The sequence below is a fragment of the Sphaeramia orbicularis genome, chromosome 6 (genome assembly GCF_902148855.1).
Source record: "Sphaeramia orbicularis chromosome 6, fSphaOr1.1, whole genome shotgun sequence".
NCBI classification, from domain to species: domain Eukaryota; kingdom Metazoa; phylum Chordata; class Actinopteri; order Kurtiformes; family Apogonidae; genus Sphaeramia; species Sphaeramia orbicularis.
This window is the reverse complement of record NC_043962.1, coordinates 25496410-25516504: the sequence shown is the minus strand read 5'-3', so window position 1 is coordinate 25516504 and position 20095 is coordinate 25496410. Positions and strand designations below refer to the sequence as shown.

At 37.8% G+C, this 20095-nt stretch overlaps 5 protein-coding genes across 9 annotated transcripts in view; 1 reads left to right on the top strand and 4 right to left on the bottom strand.

Moving 5' to 3' along the window:
- Positions 1-753: 753 nt before the first annotated feature.
- Positions 754-2553, bottom strand: nudt7 (nudix (nucleoside diphosphate linked moiety X)-type motif 7). 2 transcript variants are annotated; one of them, XM_030136519.1, is made up of 4 exons: positions 2171-2553; positions 1865-2027; positions 1617-1775; positions 754-1172 (listed from the first exon to the last, which is right to left on the bottom strand). In XM_030136519.1, the coding sequence occupies exons 2-4, from the start codon at positions 2018-2020 to the stop codon at positions 819-821; spliced, it is 669 nt and encodes a 222-aa protein (XP_029992379.1). In that variant the 5' UTR covers positions 2021-2027; positions 2171-2553; the 3' UTR covers positions 754-818. The 2 variants fall into 2 exon arrangements, with proteins under 2 accessions (XP_029992379.1, XP_029992378.1); XM_030136518.1 differs by having other exon boundaries at positions 1865-2553.
- Positions 2554-2682: 129 nt separating this feature from the next.
- On the bottom strand, positions 2683-8264 carry hprt1l (hypoxanthine phosphoribosyltransferase 1, like). Its single transcript, XM_030136521.1, has 9 exons — positions 7884-8264; positions 7452-7558; positions 6920-7103; positions 6617-6682; positions 6509-6526; positions 5992-6074; positions 4269-4315; positions 3724-3800; positions 2683-3255 (listed from the first exon to the last, which is right to left on the bottom strand). The coding sequence occupies exons 1-9, from the start codon at positions 7899-7901 to the stop codon at positions 3208-3210; spliced, it is 648 nt and encodes a 215-aa protein (XP_029992381.1). The 5' UTR covers positions 7902-8264; the 3' UTR covers positions 2683-3207.
- A 3694-nt stretch (positions 8265-11958) lies between these two features.
- On the bottom strand, positions 11959-16302 carry psmd7 (proteasome 26S subunit, non-ATPase 7). The gene is made up of 8 exons (XM_030136517.1): positions 16148-16302; positions 15619-15710; positions 15388-15480; positions 14875-14972; positions 14693-14773; positions 14363-14454; positions 13204-13402; positions 11959-12597 (listed from the first exon to the last, which is right to left on the bottom strand). The coding sequence occupies exons 1-8, from the start codon at positions 16219-16221 to the stop codon at positions 12334-12336; spliced, it is 993 nt and encodes a 330-aa protein (XP_029992377.1). The 5' UTR covers positions 16222-16302; the 3' UTR covers positions 11959-12333.
- Positions 16300-18901, top strand: LOC115420906 (dynein light chain roadblock-type 2-like). 2 transcript variants are annotated; one of them, XR_003935619.1, is made up of 5 exons: positions 16300-16403; positions 16947-17022; positions 17392-17559; positions 17704-17932; positions 17981-18901. XR_003935619.1 is itself a non-coding variant. In XM_030136522.1 (4 exons), exons 1-4 carry the CDS (start codon positions 16314-16316, stop codon positions 17781-17783), a joined length of 414 nt encoding a protein of 137 aa, XP_029992382.1. In that variant the 5' UTR covers positions 16300-16313; the 3' UTR covers positions 17784-18901. The 2 variants fall into 2 exon arrangements, 1 of the variants encoding a protein (XP_029992382.1); XM_030136522.1 differs by having other exon boundaries at positions 17704-18901.
- LOC115420902 (genetic suppressor element 1-like) overlaps positions 18267-20095 on the bottom strand; it is a 45386-nt gene continuing 43557 nt past the window's right edge. For all 3 annotated transcript variants that reach the window (XM_030136514.1, XM_030136515.1, XM_030136516.1), the window contains exon 16: positions 18267-19974. In XM_030136514.1, coding sequence (XP_029992374.1) covers positions 19837-19974 — 138 coding nt within the window. In that variant the 3' untranslated portion in view covers positions 18267-19836. The remainder of the gene's footprint in view (positions 19975-20095) is intronic.

The window sequence follows — 20095 nt, the reverse complement described above, 5'->3', positions numbered from 1 at the left end:
CTCTAGGACTGTTTGACATCAGGACACTTAGTGGTTTTCATTTCAAACACAAGCAAAGCATAACCACAGCCCATAAAAGTATGTTTTAGTGGTAACCTTCTTTGGAAATCCATCACAAGATCTCACTGATTACTCTCAATAATGTGCAGCTTCATCAGTGAATTGTCGACCTTTCTTCAGATTTTTTATGCCTCATGAGATTTGTACATGTGAGGTAAAAGGGAAGGGATAGTAAAGACTGTTAACGGAGAGCTTTCTCGTGTTGATGTGCTTGTCAACATTACTATTGTTGCTGTGAAACGCTTGATCAAAAAGGAGCAACCATGATAAATTAACTGTTTGCCAATAGTGTGAGCTGTATTTCGTGTGTATTCAGTTTGCTCACTTTTCCTAGTTCGCTTTCTGTTTCACATTCTCCAACAGTTCTGTTGTATCCGTTCTGTGTAGCTTGAGCTTTAGTATCTAGCCTTAAAACCCTGCAGTAGGGGAAAAAGGTCAACCCCAGTGTGTTATCATACATCTGAACTATTATTAACATGTACTTTGCCTTGGTCTGGACATTTGTATACTCTTCTGTTTATATCTGTAATCCTGCTGCTACATTCAATGAATTAATTAAAAAAAAAAAAACTGACAAAGTTCTGCTGTTTTTTTTCTGCTGCCTAAGTTTTAGATGCACTAATTTTAAAAATTTTGCATAGCAGGTATTCAGTGCACACTTAACACAACCCCATACAAGTGAACACACACTGACTGCAGTTAGAATGTTTTAATACTTCTTATATTTAAAAAATGTAGCATCCATAAGGAACAAGTTGCTATAGTTTACTAATTCTTCTCTGCAAAACCTGTTCAAAGAAGGACAGTGGATTCTCAAAGTCAAAACCGACATCAAACTCTGGCTTTTTCTTGAGAGCAAGTGCAGATACCAGGATGGCCAACACAGCAGTCAGGCCCCATATGTGATACTGGCTTCCAGAATTAGAGTCCATAAAATAAAAAGAGTGCAAAGGTCCCACTGTCCCAGTGATGCCATTAGCAGTGAAGTGGTCCTTCTCACTGGTAAAGAAATCCAAAGGTACGGAGAACACAGCACTGACCTCAGCTGGATTTGGACAGGGACAAAATGTTTCATCAATGAAGCCGACCACTGGGGTCACCAACAGGCCACTCTGTATTAAAAATATGCAAAAAGGTGAATATGAGAAAAAATAAGTGACTGTACTGTCATCAGCGCCAGCAATTATTCTGTTATATCTATTATATACTCTTGCATATAGTGTTAAGTAACTAATGTTTAATTACTATATCTGATTATAATTACTAATACAAATGTGAGCTGTTATGGGGGCATCCCAATTGACATACTAGTTCAAGGTTGCACTTTTAAATTAAGAGAACTTAATTCAACTTGTTAACTTTTGCTTTATGGCAGTGCTTTGAGATCCGTTGAGATTTTTAGGGTCTTTGAGATTCATTGCCCAAATTTCATCAGAAAAGTAATTCCATTATTTTGATGAAGTAATTCAAATATTTACATTACTTACTACATTTTCACTGGGCCATTATTGCTCTGTAGCCTATTAAATTGCAGAAGTATCCTTCACTGAATTTACCTTATTTATAACAGGAAACAGTCTACAAACCACCTGAACTTGGTCAGGTGGCAGACCTATCTCCTCCTCTGCCTCTCTCAGGGCTGTGTCCACATCATCTTTATCAACGGGGTCTCTCTTCCCACCGGGGAAACACACCTCTCCAGCACCGGACCTCAGCTGCAGACACAAACAAATCAGTCAAAAGTTAAAAAAAATAAAATAAAAAAAAAAAGGTAGCGAGAAAGAGTTGCATCCATTTGTTTTACCTGCATTGATCGTAAGGTCATCAGTGTGTGCAGCTCTCCTTTCTTCACAAACAGCGGGATCAGTACTGAGGCTTTAGGCATCGTCGGTAGATAGGAGAACCTGTTTCCAATGTCAAACCGCTTTAAAATGCCAATCGTCCTTTCCTTCACATGCATGGTTCGACTTTAAAACAGAGGAGTTAACACGAAATCACAACAGAAACAAACTGGTAGCCTACCAATGATAGACGACAGAGTAAGTTAACGGACTGTGGCGTTTCATATCCGAGTTACTTCTACAAATCCGTAATCTAAGGTTTAGACTACCTGTATCAACAATACAGGTTCAGGAAACGGACCTGTCCAATAAAATTGACGTCAACAGGCGAAACGATGAGCTAACGTTAGCAAAATGCTAACCCTACGATGAACGATACGCAATGAAACAGGAACATAAATGAGGGCAGTATTAGCGTTGCGGTATAATTTAAAGGTGCAGTTAAATTCCCCTTGTCATTACCAACAGTTTGTTCTGCCCTTACTTTGGGGTTAAAAAATTAACTAGTCACATACTTCTTACTTCCTGTTATGATAGCTATGCTACATTGAATTATCGCGAGATTACAGGTTCCATTGGGGTCATTTATTAACAGCATGTTTCCTATTTATAGATGTGGAACAACTGTCAGCGACATCATACGAGGCCACGGGTGTTTTAATGATGCTTTTTTGTCTTATGGTTATAAGGACACATGGTTGCTGTGTTATTTTTAGCCATGCAAAATGCTGAGGTTGCTCCCTCTTCTGGGAAAACTAAAAAAGTGCAATGGAAAACAGAATTCAAGGTTTGAAAGGAACTTGTATTGCTATAAACAGGTCCTCGGTGAAATCATTAAATAAAATGTACAGTACATTCCGAGTCAGTCATTTTATGGCATAATGAGAAGACATATCAGCATTTCAAGTCCAAACAGAAACATGTACAAACTGAAGGCTACTCACATCTGACTGACACCTCACTGAACATCACCAGTGTGACTGAATTAAATTAGCAAGAAAAAAAGCTAATGACAACTTTCAGATTTTTTTTTATCCCCATGATAAAACTACTTAAAAATCTATACACATAAATGAATAAATAACCAACCAAAAATATTCAGAATATACATAATTAAATCACACACATTCAATTGAAGGGTAAAGAAATGTTCTTCCTTGAGTTATTTACAACCCACAACTCACATTTTGTGGACTTTTAAGTAGAAAAATAAATAAGATTCAAAACAGAGCAAAGCTAAGGAGGGTCATCACAGTGGTCCTAGTCTTCAGCGATTTCAGTCATCACCCCTGCCGCTGTTATCTGATCACACTTTGTACTTCTCCTTTGCTTGGTCGTTTAGTATACAGATGTGCTGTGAATTAAAAGCAAATGAAGTTGCGTCAGAAGTCATTTCACTATTCAGGAAGTTACGCTTTATAAAGATCATAGCCAGTGATCTTTGTGTTGCCGGATCTATATAGTACAAAAAAGGATACTTATGGAAATGAGAGGGTTTGACTTTCCTGAGGTGAAATTTATATTTTACCTTGTACACACAAACTACATAGCTTCTAAAAAACTTGTATTTTCCCTTCATTTAGTTTAATGAGACTTTTTTCAAACGTCGCTTGGGCAATTCGATTCTATTGTGTTCTAGTTGCAATGAAATAGAATTTTGATAACTGTAGTGATGGCAAGTAACTCCATATTCTATATTAATACCAAGTGCAAACATGCATTTGCTGCATCCACATATAGATTGCATGTCGGATGCATGAATTGTGACAAAACTGTTAAATAATTAATGTGTTTTTGTATATTTTATTTATTTTAAACTCACACTGAGATCTCTGAAGTACTCGTTGTAGTCCAAAGCATAGCCCACCAGAAAGGCATCCGGCACCTCAAAGCCAATGTCTGAAATAAACACCAGTATCAGTAATATAGAGGAAAACCGGAGATCCAGTAACATTTACTGTCTAAATAGCAGACGTTGCTCTTCTACTGCCTATGTGGGGTTGTACTTAAGCTGCCAGTGCTGTTAGTGGAAAGTCAAAACGCTTACAGTAACAGCTGTCCTTGAGGGACAATCTTAAAGAGATTATCCAACTCAAACCTAAAAGCATTACATAATCACAGAGTGCGAGCAGGCGGATATGAGGCGTGTGTTAATGTCTAAGTGCCAGGCTTGACTACATTTAAAGTAGATTCTCATGAAGTGGATTTTAATCCTGCATGGAAAACAGAGGTTTATCAAACCACACTGTGCCAGCACTTCAATCAAACCTCAACACATGGAAATGAAAGGTGGAAAATTAACACGACTGTCTGCTAGTGCTGTGAGACTGTCTTGATTTAAGGTAAGAAGCTTTAAAAGGTACTCACAGTCTGGTCTGTACCCTGAACTCCTTGGGGTTCTCTTCACCAGAAGGCTAGAATACCAAGAAAGGGAAACACAGAATATCACACTAAATAAAGGCCTTGTAGGAGACATGCATGAGAAAGAACACACACAAAGACCACAACCTTTTCCTAGAGCAGCAGCTGAAAAATCAGGTCAGTGTAAACCACAAACAAAACTTTAAGCACTTAAAGTGACAGTGGTGGATTAAGGACTAATAGTCATTTACAATGGAAGTATATCTGGAAGCATACTGATATAAGGATTATTCTACAGATATCAGAACAGAAATCAGCCTTTTCAAATGTTCTACAAATCACATTTTCAGAGAAGTTGGGACATTTTCTATAAAACTGTAAAAATTAAGGTCCCGCTTTTGCACATTTTGCTGATTACAGTCTGGATAGTCTTTCATCTTCTGAGTGTAGCTCCAGCTACCTTTTTTTAATTTATTTTTTTCCAGAAAATAAGATGAAATATGGACTTTTTTAGTCAGAGCACACATTTGCACTGTTTCAGTCCATCTGAGATGAAATTGGACCCAAAGTATTCAGAGGTGTTGCTGATAGAGTTGATAAATTTATTCCTCCTTACTTTATGTAGTCTCAGGCTGCACTTCTGTAAACGGTGGCTCTGTGTTAAGCTGCAATGCTTTTTCAACAGTATTCCAGCAACTGTGTGTTTATATTCCTCAAGGCAACAGGATGACTTCTCATGCAATGCTGCCACAGTACTGGAAGGTCACACACATTCAACAGTGGCTTCCATCCTCTGCCTTTATATGCTGAGATTTTCCTAGACTCTCTGAATGATTTTACAATATAATTTATTGGAAATTACCTACATTCTGGCAATTTGTCTTTATTTTGATTTTGCACTTCTTTTGCTCTTGAGTGCTGTTGCACTTTCCTTCTGTAAACTTGGAATTTCCCCTTGTGGGACTAATAAAGGCATATCTTATCTTATTTTGCATTAAGGATTATTAAAAATTGGTTGACTAATTGTCTCACAAGGTTTTGCAAAAGGTGGTGAACCACCATCGTGGACAATCCCAATTAATTAACAGTATCAACAACAGTAAAAAGGGCAGCTTTAGCCAGCATGGCTTGTATCCTGCTGTAGTCCCTGGCCTGATGACAGCAGGCACCCTAAAAAAAACAATGTATTATATTGTAAATCTGCAATGAGTGTTATTTATATGTTCTGTAAACTTTTTAGTCTTGTTTTGTTTCTGTCACACCTTTTTTGAGTGTGTTGCAAGCATCAACAGCTACATTTGTTCATTGTATTCTTTGAGGTTTTTCAAGTTAAATAATCATTCAAACAAATTAACAAATTATATATTTAAATTTTCATTGCACTTTAGAAAATGCCTCAGCAAGTCTGGAAATGGGATTTGTACTCTAAAATCACTAAACCCCCTATCATTTATGCAAGAATCACAGAAAACTCAAATTGCTTAAACACATTTCCTGTTTCAACCTGCTCAGAAATACATCACAGAAATGGCCTCACCAGTGCAGTTAATAGTCGGAGATTAACTCTTAAACTGCTCCCTCCCTCTGTCACTTTACTTCTCTAATAGAATCCTGAAGCAGAGTGTCCATTAGCTAAGGGTAATGCTGTATGCTCTGACATAATAACCATTCATACTAGAAGTCAATAATTCAGCTTCCTGGACTGTGTTCTCACTCTGACCGTGCCTACCTTACAACTTTAACCATCTTGGGATTACATTCACTCAGCAGGGAAAGTAGCGTCTGCATGGTCCTTCCTGTCTCCACGATATCCTTTTTTTTTGTAAAGCAGGACATTAGAAGTGGACACATAAAGAGGGGGTGTAAAATTAAAGCAACATTACTTGTTTATGAAATCCTTGTGACAAAATACTGATGTTTTATATCAAATTATATCAACATCATTTCATAAGTGAATAAAATTAAATAAAAAAAATCTTTACATGTAATATAGAAGTCCATCAACACAAACATACTGTGAGAAAAATGATGGTATTAATGTAATATTGGGCAAGGTTTAATATTTATATGACTTGTATGGAATTTCTACATAACTGATAAATTGACTTAATTTGTCAGCAATTTATTTAGTTATTTTTACTTCTAGTCATATTTATTTCCTCTATTAACAGTTAAATCAAAGATAATCAACACTATTGTGGGAGACTTTTTCTATATTACTTACATACAACATAAAAATGTCTTACCTCAACAATCAAAACATTCTGCAGAGGAAAAAAGGGAATAACCATTAGGCACCAGGTTATATTCTACATTTATATTTAACTGTATAATTCTGCACATCACAGACTAACCTTGCCTGAAAGATTGGACAGCTCATCCCCTCCTATGACTTTGACACTGTTCGTTGACTTGTCATTCTGAGGGACACAAAGAGAATAGGACAATGAACACCACGCACTGAAATATAACAATAGACAATAAATTTTTAAAATGCTTGCACACTGTGTCCAAAAACATCTCTGCACTGTGAGCATTGCGGCGTCCCATTTCTGATTTAATAAGATTGCTCTCATCTGTGTTTTGCCAAACCCCATATCACACTCTCCACATCAGCTCAAGTGGTTGCTGGGAATGAAATGAGAAAGACAGCTTACACAGTAGCTCTTCACCCTAATGAAATCCACTGTCAGCGGGACTGATTTATCACTGTTCTGGTTCAGCGCTTTAATGTAGTCCATGAGGTCAGCAAAGAATTTGTAGCCCCCTTTTAGCACACACAGGGCTACGATGTGGTGTCCACCCATGTCTCTGATTATGTCCCGGGCCAGACGTTCTGTCCTGTACCAGAGAAGCAAGACAAAACAGCAAAGTAATGAAAGAGATGCAGGCATTTTGCTACTGCCAGGGAATCAATCAATAACATGTTTCTTTACTTAAACATAATTGCCTAAGATGCATTTCACTTTACAGCGCTAAACATTTACCCCATCCCATCCAAAATCTTATTCAAACACACTCTGGGATGTGGTATACAGTGATTTGTCAAACAAATACAGGCTGGTACCAAGAGACAGAGTAGATAGGAGTGTGAAACAGGAATAGACAGAGAGAGAGAGTGAGTCAGATGACTTGACAGAAATTGGACATTGGTTATTTCCAGTGTTGGTGCAGATGGGAGGATGTTACCTGTCCATGATGAGTCCATGTGGGATGATCACCTTGTCCAAATCGTTCTCATAGTGTCTGGGAACACAGAAAAGGTCCAGCTCATGGCCTTTCTCGTCATCAGCGATCTGAAGCAGTAAGAAGACATCTACTGAACTCTGCGCATAACGGTTGGCAAGGACAGATAACGTGTAAGGAGACGCATTTAACCAAAAAGTGAAGCCGCACTTTCCCCCTTGGCAACACCGAGCCTCTCAACCACCTGTTTATCCAGCACCAACATGAATAGAGGGGGTTGTGGGTAAAAAAAATAAAAATAAAAAAATAAAAATAGCCTTGTGATTGGAAAAGAACGTACCACCTGCTGTCTGGGCCTAAAACCACACCCTGACAAGTGAAGAAGTTATCAATATACACAACAAATACCCGGACAAACGCGAGGTAAACACTCACCTGCAGATACGAAGCCATGTTGCCGGCGGTTCCGTTCTGTTTACGCGCAGTGTAATATCTGAGGAGTCATGCTCAGGTCTTGACAGAGCAGAGCAGAGCAGAGCAGGGGAGGGTGGAGGGGCTGTTTGTTGACCGGAGGCTGCACGAGCTGCTTCCTTCACCCTGACTGCTGCTCACTGACTGACTGACCGCGAGACAACAAGCTCGAGCGGCAGCACATGCGGCAGCGCGCGCACTCCTCCGCCGGGGTTTAAGCCCTTTACGTCAGAATCCAGTTTACTTACCCAATAATCTGATTTGTCCCACACAACCTGAGCTTAAAATGCGCCAGACTAGTTACTACTACTACTACTGAGTGTGATGGTAATGCGAGCAGCGGTGCGATGCGTGCGTTTAGGAGAAGCTGCATATGACGCAGTTTTAAAAATATAGTCATGACAGCTCCGCCTCAGCAACAAAAACACTGTACTGGATCACACTGCGTGGAGCCGTTATATCACAAGCACACAGCACTGTTAAACCGGATGCCTTCTCTCTGTTACATTACAACCATTTCACATTTTTATGTTAGAGTTTTTAATGCATCTGATTGTATATTAAAGTATCTATAAGACCTCACATACATGTAAATCATCACCTGGGGGTCCACCAGGGAATAGGGGACCCCCCTGAAAAACAAAAACAAAAAAAAAACAGCACTTTGGGTCCCTCAATATAGAAAACCAGGGGTGTCAAACTCATCTAGTTCAGGGGCCAGATACAGCTCAGTGAGATCTCAACTGGGCCTGATCAGGAAAAAAATACTTAGAATTACTTAACCCTTTCATGCATGAATTATGAGAACCTTAATCAAGATTTTTTTTCCTGAGTGTTTTTATTCCTCTTTAGGCATGAAAACAAACAAACAAACAAACAAACAAACAAACCAGTGTAATTGAATTTTTTTATGAACCCACTTTTCATGGAGTTACAAAAATGTCCACTCAGCTGGACACCATGCATTAAATTTTTAAAGCAAAGAAACATGTATTTTTAAAAAAAAAAAATCATCAGAAAGTGATATACTGTGTGAAAACTATGAAATAAAAACATTTTTAATGCAGCTAATCTGATGTTTTCTCTCATTTTGTCATATTCTAATACTAGTTATGGAGATAAAACACAAAAAAAAAAAAAAAATTTGTTTGAGAAAATTAACAGTTGATTTACATTCAAAAATGTTAATGCATATCAGGTTTATCAAGAACAGCAAAGTTACATTAATGGTCTGAATGTCAGTGTAGATCACAGGTGTCAAACTCCAGTCTTCGAGGGCCACTATCCTGCAGATTTTAGATATTTCCCTCTTCCAGCACACCTGGTTCAATTAATGATCAGCTCACCAACATGCTCTGCAGAAGCCTGATAACGATGTAATGGCTTCCAGGTGTGATGGAAGAGGGAAATATCTAAAACATGCAGGATACCGGCCCCCAAGGACCGGAGTTTGACACCCCTGATGATGCATGAGTGTCCATTGTGTTGGTTGATATCCTCTTGAGATCCAGTAAAGTAAGTAAATCTTTAGCTTTTTTACATTAAACAGTCATTTTGATTGGAAACTGCATAATGCAACAGTTTTTTCAGATACATTTTTAAAATTATTTTCATTCATTTATTTTGTAATGGAATGTTCTTTGCAATTAACGGCATTTTTTTTTTTTTTTTTAATTAAAACTGTCAAACTTTAGTCCCCTACAGAGGACAAAAATGCATTGCTGGGTCTCACGAGGACATGGAATTAAAACAAATAAGCCCATGAATATACAAGAGAACAGCTGGAGAATATCTGTCCACTATAGTGACCACTATGCATGAAAGGGTTAAATAAATAAATAAATAAATAGTTTCTATTTGTGTTAGTGTGGAAAAAAAGTACAATTATATTCTGAAAATGTGAGTAACCTGAAGCACCATGTACAACCTGAAATTTCTTAGGGAAAATATTTGCATTTTCAACAATATATGTCTCAGCTTATTATTAACAACTTAGATATCACAGTGGATCTACAAACATTTAGCAACAGGCATAATATTGTTATATCTGATCAATCACTCAAAGTAGTTCAACTACTGTAGTCAGATAGTTACAGTTCACTAGACTCCAGGCACCAGTAACAGAAACATTTATTTTATTTTCATATTTTTCTCATTTGTAGGTTGTTTTTGTTTTTGGCAATAGATGAAAATTAGTGCTGGTGGTTAACTCTGGCTTGTTTACAGTTTCTTATGTTTCTGATGATTAATGAGCACCGTCCCTGTCAAATAAACCAATACATACCAATAGGAAATACAAATAACATTCACAACAGTTAAATATGTGAGTACAGCAAAGTCATCAGGGCAGTGGAATGTCTGCACAATCCAGGGAGGACCACACAACCCCAGCACAGTGATATGGGTGAAGCACTGTGGGAAATGTAGATAAAAACAGAACACAATGATTAGCGAATCACATAAAACCATATTTTATTCACAATAGAACATAAAGTGTGGTGTTTAAAATGAGAAAATGTAGATTTTAAGAAAGAAATGTGGTAATTAAGTTGTTGGCAGCAACACAGCTCTGAAGAGTTTGGAAGTTGTTCAACTAATTAGGTAAATTGGCAACAGGTCAGTGACATCCATGGGTATAAAAAGAACAGGCAGAAGCAGAAAGAAAGATGGGCAGAGGTTCATCAGTCTGAGAAAAACTCTGTCTACAGTTTGCAGACTAATGTGCATCACCATAAGACTGCAAACACTTTTAATATCTCATCATCAACAGTACATAGTATAATAAAAAATATCTGAGAATTTGAAGAAATTCTGAATGCAGAAGTGACAAGGGTTAAAATCAATGCTGTGATCTTTAGCCCCTCAAGTGGCACCAAATTAAAACCACACTGATACACCATATAAATCACTGCTTCCAGAATTCAGAAGAAGCTATATATCGTGGGTCACCAACCCTGATCCTCGAGATCTACTATCCTGCATGTTTTAGATATTTCCTTCTTCCAGCACACCTGACCGTCATTATCAGTCTTCTGCAGAGCTTGATGATAGGCTTATCATTTGAATCAGGTGTGTTGGAAGAGGGATACATCTAAAACATGCAGGATAGGAGCTCTTGAGGACCAGGGTTGGTGACCCCTGCTGTATATGAACATGATCCTAAAAAAAAAAATGCTTTCTCCGGGCCACAGCTGACTTAAAAAGAACTGAGGCCAAGTGAAAAACTGTTTGTGAAATTCTTTTTTGGACATCATTTCCTCCAGATTTAAGAGGAGTCTTCTTTCTTGTTATTAGCACTATCTGAAGCCATGGAATGAAGGTGCATTAGTGTTTATAGAATGGACAGTTTGTACATCTGGAAAAGCACCATCAGTGCTGAAAGGTATATACAGGATTTAGAGTAACATATGCTTCCATCCAGTTCACATCTGTTCTTGGGAACACCTTGCATATTTCAGCAAGACACTAACCCACATGTTTTTGTCAACAGCAGGGCTTTAAAGTACAGTTTAAATGGCCCACCTGCACTCCACATCATTCAGCAATTAGAAACATTTTGCACATCATGAAATGAAAAGTATGACAAAGACCCAGGACTGTTGGGCAGATAGAAACCTATATAGACCAGAAAGGGACATTTCTCTCCCAAAACTCTGGATTCCTCATTTTCCAGATGGTTATAAACTGCTGTTTAATCAAGAGATTTCCATCAGCGGTAAATATGGCCCTGTTCAAACCTTTGAGACATGTTGCTGCCATCAAACCTACAATTATCTTTTCTTTCTTAGTAGTAGTACATTTAATGGGTTTTGTGTTATACTGCAAATAAAATAAGTTTATGAGATATGAAAATCCTTGCATTATTTACATAGCACCCAGTTTTTTATAATTGGGGTTGTACATGTAACACTTACTGTCATCTTTCAGAATATAACTTGTCCAGCTGAACCTAAGTGTACTTGTGTCTGTTTTGTATCTTCCCAAGCGAGCTGACGCCAACATTTAAGAGTAACTGAGAAAATAAACAGGAACAAAAGAGTGAAAAGGACACACTTTAATACGATCCCAATTTAATGAATGATACAGAAACGAAACATTTTCTTTTCATCTTAGAAAAAAAGCTGTACCAGGTATTACATAACACCTGGAGCGTGGCAACTACAAAAACAGAATAAACATGTTCTCATAGTTCAGAACCATAAAGAAGCAAACATTATGATCTCTGTACGATATAACAGTCTTTGTGAGTGTCACTTATGACCGGAAGGCCAAATCTCAAATGACACCATTCCCCATATAGAGTCCTACTTTTAGCCTGAGACCCACATACTGAGCTCTAACTGTGGGCAGAAAAGTAGAGCAGCATCCAGATGAAGAAGGCCTCATTTGAGAGAAGGCCTTAAAAAAAGGACACTCATTTTTTCTTCTTCTCATCTTTCTTGGCACCATCTGCTTTCTCCTTCTCTTTGTCTTTGTCCTTCTCGTCTTTTTTCTCCTTGTCGTCCTTCTTCTCTTTTTTGCCCTCTTCCTTTTCCTGTCCCTCCTTCTTTTCTGCATCTCGGTTGGAAATCTTGTTGTTGATCAGGTTGTGCAGAGCCACCACAGAGCGTATGAGTGAGGCCAGGTAGACCACCAGCATCTGGTCATTGGTCTTAAGGTAGAAGGCTTTTGTGAACTCCTGCAAAAATAAAATGTATGATAGTCAGCATCACAGACAGTATCTCATAAAAGAAGACACTGTCCAATACATGAAATGAACAAAGACCTAGAAGTAAAAACCTGATAAACAGTTTAATGTAGAGATGTTTATTCAAGAAAAAGGCCTACATTTTCAAGGGGGTGTGTATAATCATCCTGATGTTGGCTATTTCATGGTCTTTATGTACACAGAAGTTTCAATGCTAGTTGCAAGCTGAATTTAGGAAACTCTGCAGCTTTGTTTGCATTACTAAAAACCTGACTCAGTTTGCCCTTCAGTGGATGAAATGAGAGTTGCAACCAAGAGAAAAACAGGTTTATGGTGTCAGGTTTTTGGTAAGACAGTTTTTCTTGTTTTGTCTCATACCCATTTTGTTTTTACATGTATCACTGCACTTTGAGTTTTAAACCTTCATGAATAGTATTATGATCAGCTTTTTTCCAGAGCAGCATATCAAAAATATCCTGTATGAATCTAACCCCGTCTCCTAAGTTTCCTCTAAAATCAAACACATGGCATATCACCATCATCATGGTATGAAATATGTATTTAGGATTTCATGGCATACAAATACAAACACCTTACCAGTAGATTTACATCTGGTAGCAGGTTGAAGACATCCTGCAGCTGGTAGATGATCTGATGGTTGATGGGAAGTTTGCCTGCTACGACTCTCTCCAGGTAGGAGCGAATGTCCAATAGCTTCGAGTTGAGTCCTTTCAGGCCATGAACCTGATTTGTGATGCGTTGTGAGAGAGTGCCCACTGTGGTGTCTTTAATATCTCTGTAGAAGGGATGTTTAGAGAAGTGAGTGAAAGCATTTACAATTTTAGTTCAGACAGGTATAGAAAATGATCTTCTGTTAACATTTTCTATGCATTATTAGTATTACATACAATCACACACCTTCTGAAGTGCCGCAGCTGTTCATCATCCTTTACTCAACTTGCATTCATTGTTTTAAACTTAACTGCCTTCATTCAACAAGAGGCAATAAACATCACGCAAGGAAAAAAATCATAGACATATATAGCTACTAGAAAAATGAACCGAGATAATACATAAAAGAGGAAATGGAACAAAAAATGTATCCATTAATTTATTAATAATTTTTTTCTGGTTCTGCTTTGACTTTTCCATAATGTTTGAACTTCGTATGGGTACAAGCACCACCATACAACAGGTAACCCAGCATTTGTTGCTGGGATTGATTTTGGACACATAAGAATTCAGTAGATTTCAGAAGAGCCTTGTGTTGACCAGACCATCCAGTCAAAATCCTTCCCAGTGTTGACTTCCAACCTCCATTGACAAACTATATTATAACAAAGTTATAACCTGACTTTCTACATTTGTAGGGCTTTTTTTCTTGATCTCTATGTTATGTGACATTGTGTCTGATTTGTAAAAATCTATTTAGGTCATTTGAAGGAAAGTCAAACTTATCTCTGAGTTGAGGGGGAGACTTAAACCCATTCCTGGCAAGGGGATGATATATAACAAGCAAACCATTCTCTGCCCTCCTTTTGAAAGCCCTGTGTGACAGTGATGGTAAAGACTCTACATTCCCTTCTCTGGGCATGGCCAGGGACACAGCTACTGATACTTTGAGTTTCTTTTGAACTAAAGTTCAAACTCTCAGTGTATGTTGGATCATAAATTACAGACTTTGATTTTTTTCTTTGCAGACAGGAACATCCCAGGTAGGATGCCTTTGTAATGGACAAAAAAAATATATATATACCTGAGCAAATGCTCCACTCCCACTTCTTCTGCTTCCTCTGCTCCAATCTCACTTGTGACATGCTCAAATGTCTTGGATGTTGGAGTGCCATCCTAGAAAGAGTAATTCAGTATCATGATGACAATTCTAACAACACTATTAACTCTAAAAGTTAGTTTTTAGCTGAAATACACAAAACCATGAATCACAATTACTTTAAATACTAATGTAATCTCCAACCAATGTAACAACTAATCCAGTAATAAACAAAATGCCGCTATACTTGTGATGTAATTGAAGGGGAAACACCCTGCAGAAACATTCATCTGATTAAGTCAGTATTTCACTTACATCATGAATTTCCTCCACAGAGATGTATGCTTCCGTGGGTAGACCAAGATCTTTGGGTTTAACATCTATAATGACTAACACCTGAGAAAATACAAAAAAAATGTCAGTGACTTACTCAGCATCATAATGGATGAGTAAAACACACTGTGCACACAGAAAGAACAAAGCAGCAAGTTACATACCGAATTGGTACAGTACTGCTTGATGAGCTCATTGATGGCAATGTCATTCTTGTGTAACTTAGGTCCGGTGTGGTACCATCCAACTATTCTTTCTCTGGCTGAAGACATATGAGAAATCAAAAACATGGGATCATCACAGTAGTAAAATACAACTGAAGTACAGAGTTATTAGGCTGGGCAATGATGAACATAAACCATGCAATGGTAGGAAAGATTCTGCCGGTAGAAATGTATCAATTCTGTTTCTATTAATCATGCAAATTCACCTGTCTCACAAAGTTACATAAAATGGCCAAATGACCACACATGTTGTGTCATTGTTTTTAACACCAGTGACACACATGATTTTGCTTGTATGGAAGTTTCATACATATAAAAAGACTATGATCAAATGTGATAATGATTATATTAAATTATTTCTCAGTTTAATTTCCACAATTACAAAACTGTGATATCTATACCAGATAGAAGATTTTGCCTGTGTTACTCACATAGATGCCTTCAGTGACTTACCATTAACTTTCTTAAACATGCCATACATGTTCTCTAAGTAGTCATGATCCAGGAACCACACCGAGTCATCCCTGTCATCTTCATCAAATGGCACTGGCAAAGAAATTTGACAGTCATGGTAAATGTCATCTTGTCAAACTAATTACTTTTTGCTTGATATATGCTAAATTATAGTATTGATTAATTGCCATTATTATCATTTCTTAAATACACTATATTACCAACTCTTACCTGCAAAGCTGTTTGAAACATCAAGAACTTTTTTCTGCCATGATCCAAGGAGGACACCAACTACTCGTTTCTGATTTCCAACTTTACCTATTCTGTGAGACAAATCACATAAACAAAACTTCTTAACACTGTTTATTTATAATAGTTTGTACACACCTTTACATACTACGAGACAAGTCATGTTCTTTTTGAATGCTAAGCTAATATCCCAACCTTTGTTATGCATCTCAAATAAAATGAATGACAACATCAAGTTTGTTGAGTGTATGTGCAGATAGTCATCAACCTTGTTGTGTTATCCAATGACTGAACCTAACTATTGGGCCTATGTTGTCTCCTAAAACAATCTAAGTGGCAAACTAACCTGATTTCAGTAAGCTAACTAGCAAGATCGTGTTCGCATTCACTGTCAATGGGGCTCTGACTCAGCAGGGCTAATGTTAGCTTAGCTTAGTAGCAACACAGCGCGTAAGGATATTTTATTTTCCATCACTGATAAAAACTGAAAACCGTAATGTATACTACTAACCTGTTAAAATGATCAACCACGCTGAGCAACACCAGCGGATGAACGACCACATTTTCCACCGCTAAGTCCGGCATTTTTTCAATGAAGATAAACAGCACACTACCCACCTCCTCACAACGACGACTAACTTACACTTCCGCTTGCACCTGACGTCAGTTCCGGTTCTATGGGCAACCTCTTGTTGCCCGGAGACACCGCAGAATGTTATCCAGGGAAACGAAGAAAGTTATCCGGACTTCAGTTAAGAGGCGAAATGGTATGAAGTAAAATTTATACAATTGTAATTTTAACAGTATATTGAGCTATTTTCCATTTAACGATAAAACCGTTAAAGACTGCATTAAGATAGAAAGTTAATTTACATGAATAGTCTATATATTACGTATTGTTAGCACGTTTCCATGGAACTACTAATTCGATTAGCATTGTAGCTAACAGGTTGTCCACTATTTAGTTGTTTATTTGTTACCTCCGCCAAGGAGGTTATGTTTTTGCCGGCGTTGGTTTGTTTGTCTGTCTGTTTGTCCGTGTGCAAGATAACTCCAAAAGTTATGGACAGATTTGGATGAAAATTTCAGGAAATGTTGATACTGGCACAAGGAACAAATGATTAAATTTTGGTGATGGGGAGGGGGGCACTGATCTGCCTTGGCGGAGGTCTGCGCTCTCCGAGTGCTTCTCTAGTTTAGTTATTTATTTAGTTATTTAGCCATTTTAAATTGGCCTCAATTTTTCCTTGTTATTACCAGACTCAGCAAAAATACATGTTATGAGCATATGTTTTATTAAATGTGTACAGGCTGAAATTGAAGATACACTGAAGAGGATCGAATTCACACAAGGTGTAACTGGAACAATCGTTGTTAATTCACAAGGTATGAAAAAATATTCAGCCATCAAGTTTATAAATGTTCAAATGAAGCCTAGTCAAGGCCTGTATCAAGCACTTCCTCTAACAGTTGTGGGTATGTGATACTTTGATATACCACGTTCAGGACACATTAATTTTATCTGGCTTTCCTCATATAGGGATTCTGACATCATACTGGCATCATTATCTTTACAGGTCCACTGGTATGTAGTTTACATGTAGTCATCACATGACCAGCAGATGTCAGTACTCCCAAATGAACTGTTATACTGGACTTCAACATTTTGGGAAAGCAGCTGGATGAATAGACTTGACACATTCATGAGCCTTCATCACATTATCACTTACCTGTAACAGATATGATAACTTTTAGGTATCCCCATCAGAACAACCTTCGATAACGTTTCTACTGCAAGGTATGCAGAACTTGTTCGCCCGCTCACCATGCTTGCAAGGAGCACAGTCAGGAGTCTGGACCCTGAAAATGATCTCACCTTCCTTCGCATTCGCTCCAAGAAAGATGAGATAATGATTGGACTAGGTGAGTGTGTGATAACAGCAGCCACTGCAAACCAGCTTTGTATGTAATGTCATCCAACTGCTGTCATTTGGAGGAAGATCAGTTTCTCTCTGGTGTTTTACTTAATTTGTACCCATTATTTCTTTTTCTTTAATTTCTTTGCAGACAATGACTTTCTAGTGATAGTCATCCAGGAGCGACCAGGAGTGAATAATACTGCAAATCGTTTCGGGACATTTAAATGAGCCTGTGGTTTGTCACCCAGTGGTTCTGTACATTAGCAAACATCTTTCACCATTTCCATTTTTACACAATCCCTCCCAGTCTTTTAAAATCCAAACATGCTGCCATAACATATTGCATTGTTTATTTTGCATTATATTTTTTCATTGTGGTTTCTATTGAGAAGTTGGTCAAAAAAAAGTTACTGACCATAATGAAGTTCTTTGTTTCTTGTGTACGATTAACCCTGGTTGTATATAAATACTGTAACTGAAATAAACTCAAGAGAAACACAAAGACATTTATTGTTACTTTTTAAACCTGGAGAATACCAATTGAACATGTTCCATGGTGAAACATAGTCTGACTTATTTTTGTTTATGCAGACCACTTCCATCCGTATTTTCAAACCATGTTAACCACAGGAAATGGTCAATGATAGAACAGCAAATTCATTAAACAAACATTGCCCGCCCTTAAAATACTGATCAGTCGTCAGAATTTCAGACATTTTACAAATATTTTAATGTAAATTTAAATCATAATGTACAACAATATATGTTAATAAATAATTCATCACAATTATACAGCCCAAATAATACATTACACAACTGATTGAAACAAATATGCAGGCTTTCACAGCATGTCTGTAGGTTGGACTGAACAGGCGACGCAGGAAGGTGATCTGGGGAGATTGCTGCTCTACATTTACTATTCTTGTGCTTGTCACATGGGGCTCCAGGGATTTTGATTTTCAGAGGCAAAGAGGCAGGACTGAACTTAAGTAAAAATAAATTTCATCAAAAGAACAGTGAGGAAGTGTTTTGTTGTTATCCACAGAGGGACTGTTTAATTCCAATTTTATTTTCACCGATAAACTTTAGATCATTTCCTCAAGGATTCTAATGAATACGTGAAAACATTAGGTTTTTCTGTTTATGAAGGAAAGTTATGGCCTGTGAAACATTTGTAAGGGTGGATTTTATGTCAAGAGTTGGCAATTGACTAACAACATCTACAGAATATTGCAAAAGCCCTTTAAATATCACAATGTTTTGTCAACATGTAGACATGTGAAGGGCTTAGGAAACTAAGTCTTGGGTCTGTAGAACAAAAATAAAAAGCTGAGGTGAGAAAAGGACTGACATTTGTCTTGTTTTCTTCCATCCCAATTTTTATCATCATCCATTCCCAAACATATTAACATCAAATAACATTTTTCAAATGCAACTGTCCTAACATTGTTCAGTTTCTAAACATTTTTATTCTGACCAGCAGCAATCCAAACAAAACATATGGCTTCCCACAATAAATGGTTGTACAATAAAACATACAAAATTCTTTGTCTATCACAACTGACATTACCAATGGAAAATTTAATAAAACCTCAAAAACTTCATTGATACAATTTCCCATTATAGATAATATCTTTTAGGTGTTTCCTATCCTCTGCAAAACCTTCACCAGCACACAAACTGCTTCATTTGTCAGATACAGTACTCATTACACACTACAACATTATACCACACAGAGGGCGATCAAGTATTTCCTCAACCTCCATTTCAAGTGCATCCTGTCAAGTTTAAGGCCTGAGGTGTGCTTTGATTCCTTGACTCAATTTTCATTCTCTGAGTATTAACCACTGCACGCTTTGTCTCATCTCATTGCTGTCCATATAGGCTACAGATTTGTGCCGAGTCATTAGTGTAGATCAATATATTTTATGCAGATATTGATAGATATGAGTTCTATATGACAAAGTCCTTAAAGCGACTAATGGGAGTGTTGAGTGTTACTCTGACAAAGATGCTGGTTCACCTACACAGTGTTGTTACAATCTATGGGCACAATGAGAGAGAGTGGGAATGCCCAGACTATTTAGTCACCATGGTTATGGTTCCCATGGCGAATATGGCAGGTAATCAACTGAATCTGGATCCAGTCAGGTAACAGAACTGATTGACCAGAAAGGTGCCGAGGCAACAAGTGGCTCCTTTGAGGGATTCAAGTACAGGGAGTGGTCTGGCTCCAGTCCTGGTTCTCGTTGCATGTCCGTCAGAGAGTCTGTGTCAGGGGTCACCTTGGCGTGTGCCCGTTGACTTGGCTCCTGCCCCATTGGATGCTGGGTAGTGTCAAACACCTCCTGAAGTGCTCCAGCTGGGCCTGCAGTCTCTCTCTCTCTTCTCGCACTTTCTGCCTCTGAGTCACCAGCTCCTGACAAACAAGGGACAGAGATGGTTTTTATTTTAAAACCACACACTTTACATTTTACTACATTTTCATCAAGATTCTGAGAATATGAAAACATGGAGTAATAAAGAAACAGTCTGAGTTT

What these genes read in the sequence shown, in the direction of transcription:
- psmd7 (XM_030136517.1), bottom strand. Translation starts at nt 16,221, where the DNA reads ATGCCGGACTTAGCGGTGGAAAATGTGGTCGTTCATCCGCTGGTGTTG. An exon ending in TGTTTCAAACAGCTTTGCAG is followed by an intron (nt 15,481 to 15,618) that starts GTAAGAGTTGGT and finishes TTTCTTTGCCAG; the next exon opens with TGCCATTTGATGAAGATGAC. An exon ending in TACCAGATGTAAATCTACTG is followed by an intron (nt 12,598 to 13,203) that starts GTAAGGTGTTTG and finishes TTATTTTTGCAG; the next exon opens with GAGTTCACAAAAGCCTTCTA.
- hprt1l (XM_030136521.1), bottom strand. An exon ending in AAGATGGTTAAAGTTGTAAG is followed by an intron (nt 4,316 to 5,991) that starts GTAGGCACGGTC and finishes TTGGTATTCTAG; the next exon opens with CCTTCTGGTGAAGAGAACCC. An exon ending in AGTACTTCAGAGATCTCAGT is followed by an intron (nt 3,256 to 3,723) that starts GTGAGTTTAAAA and finishes TTTAATTCACAG; the next exon opens with CACATCTGTATACTAAACGA.
- LOC115420906 (XM_030136522.1), top strand. Translation starts at nt 16,314, where the DNA reads ATGGGCAACCTCTTGTTGCCCGGAGACACCGCAGAATGTTATCCAGGG. An exon ending in AATCGTTGTTAATTCACAAG is followed by an intron (nt 17,023 to 17,391) that starts GTATGAAAAAAT and finishes GATAACTTTTAG; the next exon opens with GTATCCCCATCAGAACAACC. An exon ending in TGAGATAATGATTGGACTAG is followed by an intron (nt 17,560 to 17,703) that starts GTGAGTGTGTGA and finishes ATTTCTTTGCAG; the next exon opens with ACAATGACTTTCTAGTGATA.
- nudt7 (XM_030136518.1), bottom strand. Translation starts at nt 2,020, where the DNA reads ATGCATGTGAAGGAAAGGACGATTGGCATTTTAAAGCGGTTTGACATT. An exon ending in TGACCTTACGATCAATGCAG is followed by an intron (nt 1,776 to 1,864) that starts GTAAAACAAATG and finishes TTGTGTCTGCAG; the next exon opens with CTGAGGTCCGGTGCTGGAGA. An exon ending in TGTTTCCTGTTATAAATAAG is followed by an intron (nt 1,173 to 1,616) that starts GTAAATTCAGTG and finishes TTTTTAATACAG; the next exon opens with AGTGGCCTGTTGGTGACCCC.